Below are 8,076 nucleotides of genomic sequence, written 5' to 3'. Positions count from 1 at the left end.
AAAAAAATCGGTCGAGAAAAATCAGTTGTCAGTCCTTTTAACATGCACAGAAATACCCAGTAAAGTGAACGGGAGAGCTAGCGCCGCCACAGCAATTTGGTGCAGCATCGAACGCGTTATCCTATAGGTTTGTAGGTTCGGTCCCTATATCTGTGGCAAAGTTGCTTTTTCGTCCACTTTAATTCCATTCCATTTATGACATAGTACACTACAGTTATAGACTACAAATAATATCGCCTATATTGCTCTTGGCTTCATTGTCCGTTTATCTTATTAGGCCTTGTCATACAAAGAAGCGAGCACTTCATCCATTTTCCTCCTTTCCTTGCTCCCTCAGAACTACTCAAGGGACTTCGTAGGAAAGCCAATTTTAAGGGCTTGTTTTCTTTTTTTTTTTTGCTAACACACCGTTATTAGAACTAACAGACAAGAAAGCCAAGGAAGGTATAGGGGATGTTGTTTTGTAGTAATTAAGATGTAAATATGAAGAAAGTAAAGTGGACGAAAAGATAACTTGCCGCTGGCAGGGCTCGAACCTGCGACCTTCGAATAACGCGTCCGATACCAACTGAGCTACAGCGACGGTCATCCCCTCGTCACTAGAGGGACAATGCTGGGACTATAGCGGCGCTGATTGACACTCCCAAGTTTAATGCACATATATACCCCATAAAGCGGACTCTGCCAGCGGCAAATTATCTTTTCGATCACTTTACTTTCTTGAAATTTACATCTTAATTACTATAAAATAACACGCTCCGCCACGCTGGTCTAGTGGTTATGGCGCTCGACTGCTGACCCGTAGGTCGCGGGATTGAATCCCGACCGCGGCGGCTCGATTTTCGATGGAGGCGAAAATGTTTAAGGCCCGTGTACTTAGATTTAGGTGAACGTTAAAGAGCCCCAGGTGGTCGAAATTTCCGAAGCCCTCCACTACAGTGTCCCTCATAATCATATCGTGGCTTTGGGACGTTAAACCCCAGACATTATTATTACAAAAATAAGCCTGTTAGTTCTAATTAAGGGACTTCGGGTTGCTTCTTTGTTATACAGTGCTTGTACGATCTCATTAAGTGGTTTGCAACGGCCCTACTAGAACTTTTGTGGAAGACACTCCGAGAATTCTAAACCCTAGATTATTTCTTAACGAAGTCAGCTGTTGAAGTGAACATAAATAGCGACTCACGGGGGCAACCAGTAGTGACTTTTACGTAGGCGCAAAACTTGTTGTACTGTCGAACACAGGTACGGCACCATGTAGTGCACAGGTGCACGTCAGGACTTGCACATCTCGGCTGCTTACCTCCTTTATCGATGCGGGGTTACGGCTGGCGAACACCGCCGTCCTTGGCGCGTTCGCAGAACCGAAATATCCCTTTACACAAGGACCCTGCCGATCACTGCAGGAATGGACACGGTATCCAAAGAGTTGCACATAGGTATCCGCGGGACTTTCTTGATGCGACGATAGCGCGCCACGACTCGCTAGTCGATGAAAGCGGCGCGCGCACCTGTTGCCCATCTCTGTGCCACGTATCATAACGTTACACATCCGTCACCTGCCTCGAAAAGTATCATTGATTTCCGGCAGCTTGGGTCTAGCCATTGTCCGTTTTGTTGGACGCTGCGAAGCGACCTTTGGTGCTGCACCTGTCTGTATATTTTGTCATTACGTCACCACTCTCTCTTATGATATCACGAGAACCATTGCTCCTCTTATGCTAGCGTTCAGTCACTGCGGCCCACTCCTAGAGGTAAACACACGAGCGTAGGAAACCTCAGGGATTTTACGTGACAGAAACACGATATGATTATGGCGCGCGTCGTAGAGGCGTACTCCTGATTGAGTACGTCCACTTGGTTTTTCTTTAAAGCGTTACTAAATCAAAGCACACGGATGCCTTTTAAGGTGAAAGCCTTATGTAGAGGCCGCGTTTTATTTATGACGCGCTCAGGCGCATGTGCCTCGTACCCCGCGCTGCAACGTTAAAAAAAATGTCAAGAATAAAAACGGAATATTCTGCTCCTGCCCACGGCCGGAACGATTCTCAAGTTTTTTCGCTCGCCGATACACGCCTTGTTATAGTGGACCGTGCCTAACAGCATACACATTACATGTCGCATGGGAAGGGCCACCTGATGACAGGTCGGCGTGTCGTACAAGGAAGCGTAGGAATCACAAGAAAGCGAACTCGCGCCTCGTGGTTCCAGGCGCGCAAGCTGCGTATTCACATCGGCACTGCGGCGTTCATGTGACAAAAAACAAAAGTCACAGTATCGCCTCAAGGGCGAAGCAATGAATGCGATAGCAATAAATTGGAATGTCTTCTTTGTCCTTCTTAAAGCTTCTTTACTTCTTTGTCCCTGCACCCATCTGAATATGATTTCATGTCTTCGCGTATCTAATACACTATCATCCTTGTTACGCGTTTCGGTTGAGAGCTATTGTTATGTGCGCATGTGCGGTAAGGTGGCCTTGGGCTTATATATGCATTGGCGTATGAAAGAATAAAGCAGTTGTCAGTCAGTGCTTGTGTGGTACGTTTCTTTTCTTCGTGGGTGTCTTCTGCGTTTGCGCTGTAATTTTACCCTCAGGATTCTGGGTCACGGTGTAACATATATACTGTGATTATGGTTCAGCTGTCTCGTTTCTTCCCTCCTGTGGCATAAGCCTACAAGAGCCAAAGCGTTACCACTAGCTCGCGCCACCACGAGCCACGGGACGCTCTTCTTTTTCCCTGCCCGACTGGCCACGAGTGACGTGGCGCTAGAACCTCAATATGGAAAACTAGCGTGGGTCGCCAGCGATACGACGTAAACGCAGCGCGGGTAACGAAGCAGCATGGCCCGCGACTCGCATAACTTTAAATTTATTCTGCCGTTAGTATCCTGGAGAACGAGTGAGGCATGGCGTAATTGTCTAAGGCAGCCCGCTGCGGAGCGAGGGGTCGCAGGTGCGAAACCCCGGTCGAGCACATCGGAATTTTTTTCTTCTGAATTATTTTTATTTGTGGCTTTTATTTATATATACATACATATAGATATCCAGGACATGACGGCGACGGCAAAAATCCGCCCAGAGTGTCCATATAATTGCTATCGCAATAAAAAAGAATTTAAAAAATAGCGCAGCTTGCACCAAGACGCGCAAGGCTGGGTCACAGCAGAGCTGGTGGGCACGTTTCAGCTTCTCTTATTAACCATCCGTACAGAAAGCTTGGACGGCGACTAAGCACGTGCTTCATGACAATAATGATTTTCTATGTACGACACACTGCAGACCACGACCATAGCAGCTCCACTCAAAAAGAAAAGCGGTTCTCGTGAGACTCGACCTAAAATCACATGACCACCAGGAAATGTTCCAGAACGTCGATCCTGTCGCTCTGCAATTATTTGCGGCATTACGCACATCTATTTCTGTGGTCTCACTTCCTCCTCCGAGACAGCCGTTACCACGACGGCAGGGCCACGAGCTGAACAAAAAGTTCCCAGGTTTCAATTCGCCTATGACGACTCGAAGGCGAAAGCCACCTTCTTCTTTTTCTGATCATTAGATGTATTGATCCTTCTCAGCAGCACTACGAAAGCTTTCTACACCTAACGTGGTTTTGCACTACCTCCGTGATCGGTCCCCCTTCTAGCACGCGACAATGTAATGTGATGACGTCATCAGGAGGCGTCACGAATTGTGGCATCTGCGACGTGATGACGTCGTATGGCGACGTATGGCGACGGGTCATGACGAGATTTCAGCGCGAGTTATAAAAGAGAACATTGATTTAATTGGAGAAGTATTATGTAACCTATTTAACCACTCATTACAAGCCGGTCAATACCCATCAATACTCAAGATAGCCAAAGTCACCCCTGTATACAAAGAGGGAGATAGGTCTGATCCTTCTTTGCTACCGCCCGATCTCTGTACTGAGTGTTCTTAATAATATCTTCGAAAAAATAATTTCGAAACGTATGCTATCTTTTTTGAGCAAATATCATGTGCTATGTCCGCACCAACATGGCTTCCGGCCAATGCGCTCTACAAGTACAGCAGTGTTAACATTAAGCCAAGTTTTAAATACAGCCCTCCAAGATAACAAATTTGCCGCAGTAGTTTTTCTAGACCTCAGAAAAGCGTTCGATACAGTAGACCATGACATCTTACTTTACAAATTACGCAAATATGGTTTTCGCAACACTATGTGGAATTTTTTCCAGAGTTACCTTCAAGGTCGACAACAGATGGTAACTATCAATAACATTACTTCTCTCCAGTCCATACAAACAGGTGTGCCGCAAGGTTCCGTATTAGGTCCGTTACTTTACTTGCTATACATAAATGATTTGCCTCTAGTATTAACAACTGCCGAGATGCTTATGTATGCTGATGATACTGCCCTAATTATTACTGGCAAAAATCTGTCAAACATAGAAGAACAAATGAATACCGAACTAGCGAAGCTGGCCGATTGGTTTGCAGCTAACAGGCTTACGATCAATGAAAAAAAAAACGAAATATATGTTATTCCACTCCCGTACAAATCCTACTCCACATGATATACAACTCTACATCAATAATTGCTCCCTGGAATGTACTGATTATTTTACTTACCTTGGTGTTGTTCTGGACAGCTGTTTAAATTGGCAGGCTCAAATAGATGCAGTCAGCTCGAAACTAGCTTCGAGTTGTTACGCCCTTTTGCAAGCTCGTGAATATTTTGATACTGCAATTTTGCGCATTTTGTATTTTGCCTTAGTTAACTGCCACCTTCTGTACTGCGTAGAGTCCTGGGGTTCGACGTATGACTCTTATCTTGAGCCTGTACGACGGCTGCAAAAACGGGCTATACGCACGATAACTTGCTCACATTACTACGAACATAGCAAACCACTGTTTCTAGGTTAAAGATCTTGCCGTTTGATTATGTGCGCGAACTAAGATTAGCTACATGTATTAACAGTGTCGTTAGAAACAATGAACCATTCCCTATTTCATTACTGTGTATCCCCCGACGCCTAACTAGGAACCAAACTTTTAACAACTTTAATATACCTCCCACAAAAAACGCATATAGCAAACGTCTACTACAATATACCGGAGTGAAAATTTGGAATGGCATACCGCATTATATAAAGAATACCCAGAACTTTTCCAGATCCCCGAAGAAATACTACTTTGAAGTGTTTTTTCTCTGCCTGAGTGACTGATATACTTTGGGCTGTAATTTTTCATCATGTATATATATTGCCCTTTATGTGTTTTGTGCTTTCATTGAAAGATGTCGCAACACCCTTGTTCTCCTAATTAAGCTATATTTGATACTTGCATCTACAAGACCCATTCTACAGTTCTGTACGCCGCTAATAACCAAGTTTCTGTGTTTAATACAAGTTATGTACTTCTCTTTCCTCTTTCTTCAATCGAATTCAAGCGACTATTGTTAGCAGAAAAACATTACTTCTTGTATGAAAATATCACATTTGAGTTGTTTACTTCTATTTATTTTATTTATAAGTATTACAGTTTCAGTTATGTATACTTCAATGGGACCCGCACTAGCCTTCGGCTATGGGACCCTACAGTTTGTGCTTGTTTTGTAAAAGATATGTGTGCAATAAAGAACATTCACATAAAGAACATTCACATTGTGCTTCTTTTTTCATCACTCGCGCTTACGCCTACGGCAAGTCCTCGCGTTTGATGAGGCATCTAAGGCTTTCGCCTTAATATGACGGAGACGATGACAAGGACATATCAGAGAAGATGACGGGTGAAAACTGCCACGGCTGTTAGATAATAAAAACAAAGTCGAGCGGCCACGATACTGTGCTCACACTCCATGCTGTCGCAGGCTGAATATCAAAAGCCCGCGTTCCCTCTCTAACTAATACTATCTCGGTGTCACTGGCGTAGCCTGGGGAGGGGGGGGGGGAGGACACCGGCCCGTACTCCCCCTCCCCGAAAAAAATGTTTTGCCATGAGATACATAGCACAAAACGACACTCGAGCCCACTAATCTGCCCAGGCCCAATGTAGGATGAAAGAGCTGCCCCTCCGGCGGCCCCCCCCGTAAAAAATGTCTGCCGCCACTGTTCAGTGTTGTTAACGTTCGGCTTATATGTTCTGTATGCTTTCGCGCAGTCCTATCGTTACATTCCAATTCATCCTCAACATTTGCTCACTGCAAGGTAGCACATTACATAGTGCAGCGTGAATATAGTGAATGTGCAGTGACGTATGTTTCGGCATATTTACGATGCTATTGTTGAGCGATTCCAGTCTTTTGAACCAGAATCATCCTGTACTGAAGCACATTAGGCTATACCGGGAAGGCTAAGTTCTAAGCAAGGAGATTTCAGCGTAATTTATTCCAAGGAAGATGGGCTAACACGTATCGCAGTCGAACATAACCAAAGCAAGTGATTTCGAACGTACTTCTTTAATGCTTCATTCAAAACACAATGGATACTAAAAACGAAGACTGTTTTTATCTCTTGAAAGGGTTCATCTTGCAACCACATACCATATATAGCGTCACCGCTGAAACGTGTGTCGACGTTCCGACTAAGACACTGTCATGTCAGAATCACCGTTACACACGAATGGATCACCGACATCGGACGTTAGTCGGCTCGCGTCTTCATACTGTTTCTTGGGCTTTGTTCCTTGCAGCTTTCCGACATCGCTTTGCAGGTCGTTGCGCTACGGTGGGAGGGTCCCGGTCGCCGACCTCGCTCTCACCAGCGCTTGGAGCGGCGTGGAATGTGCGCATATGTTTATTGAGGGAACCAATCTGCGTGAATCTCCTGACGCACACGCAGCATTCAAACGGCTTTTTGTTGGTGTGCGTCCGCTTGTGATTATGCAGGTGAGCCAGCCGTTTGAAAGTGGCTGGACACAAGTCGCACTGAAACGGTCGTTCGCCAGTGTGCACCCGCAAGTGGACCTCCAGGTGGGACTTCTGCGAGAATGTCGTGTCGCACAGTGCGCACTTCCACGGCTTCTCCTCGGTGTGCACCCGCAAGTGGACCTTCAGGCTGGACTTCTGCGAGAATGTCTTGTCGCACAGTGCGCACTTCCACGGCTTCTCCTTGGTGTGCACCCGCAAGTGGACCTTCAGGTTGAACTTGAGCGCGAATGTCTTGTCGCACAGTGCGCACTTCCACGGCTTCTCCTTCGTGTGCGTAAGGTAGTGTCTGATCAGCGTACTCTTATGAGAGAATGCGGCCGGACATCTGTCGCAGGCGTAATGCTTCTCGCGGGTGTGAACATAGTTGTGGCGAAATAGGCTCGCCCGTTGCGCGAACCTTCTCCCACACTCTTCACATCTGTACGGTTTTTCGTCGGTGTGGGTAAACAAGTGTTGCTCCAACGTCGTCTGGTGCGCGAACTCCGCCGGGCAGAGGCGGCACGTAAACGGCTTTTCGCCCGTGTGGAGGCGAAGGTGTCTCGCGACGTACTGCTTGCGGGCGAACATTCTGCCGCACGTGGGACAGCCGTGTTTTTTTGCGCCCGTGTGCGTCAGCACGTGGTTTTCGAGGCTCCATTTCAGCGCGAAGGTCGCCGGGCAGCAGAGGCAAGCGTACGGTTTCTTCCCAGTGTGCGTTGCGCCATGGCGTTTGAGGTTTGAGCTTACTGCAGAAAGCCTTCCCGCAAACGCTGCAGCAGTGGTTCTTGACCATGGCACGCTTCCGTGACGGCTTCGCCTGGGACGTGCTTGCATCGGCTTCACATCTGCGAATAGGACATGCAGCATGATGACAACAGCGTGAGGTAGGCAAGCACTGCTGCAATGTCGCACTTAATGTGAGCTGTCTTCTTCACGTCCCTTGTATTCGTCCTGGCGCTGCCTTTTATATCACTATGAACCTAAACCAACTCACCCACGTATATGTTAGTCTGCAATGTTTGCTTTCACTGTGATGCCAAGAATTTATTAACACCTGGCATATCAGCCACTGCGCAGAGCCAAAGCTCATTAGGTTTTCGTAAAGTGCGGAAGGACCAATAGTTCATCTTAGTGGATCGAACATCCTACCGAGCCCGAGAAGCCAATGACCACCATGGCTAGGCGA

The 8,076-nt window shown here is 46.6% G+C and overlaps 1 protein-coding gene across 1 annotated transcript; it reads right to left on the bottom strand.

Moving 5' to 3' along the window:
* Positions 1-6,641: 6,641 nt before the first annotated feature.
* On the bottom strand, positions 6,642-7,478 carry LOC119405438 (gastrula zinc finger protein XlCGF49.1-like). The gene has a single exon (XM_037672275.2). It carries the CDS (start codon positions 7,476-7,478, stop codon positions 6,642-6,644), a length of 837 nt encoding a protein of 278 aa, XP_037528203.1.
* Between the last annotated feature and the right edge of the window lie 598 nt (positions 7,479-8,076).

The sequence above is a fragment of the Rhipicephalus sanguineus genome, chromosome 9, assembly GCF_013339695.2.
Source record: "Rhipicephalus sanguineus isolate Rsan-2018 chromosome 9, BIME_Rsan_1.4, whole genome shotgun sequence".
Lineage (NCBI taxonomy): Eukaryota > Metazoa > Arthropoda > Arachnida > Ixodida > Ixodidae > Rhipicephalus > Rhipicephalus sanguineus.
The sequence above is the reverse complement of the archived record's forward strand: the minus strand, read 5'-3'. Positions and strand labels throughout refer to the sequence as shown.

Bases quoted from the DNA above. Each gene is read 5' to 3' on its own strand.
- LOC119405438 (XM_037672275.2), bottom strand. From the start codon at position 7,478: ATGTTCGCCCGCAAGCAGTACGTCGCGAGACACCTTCGCCTCCACACG.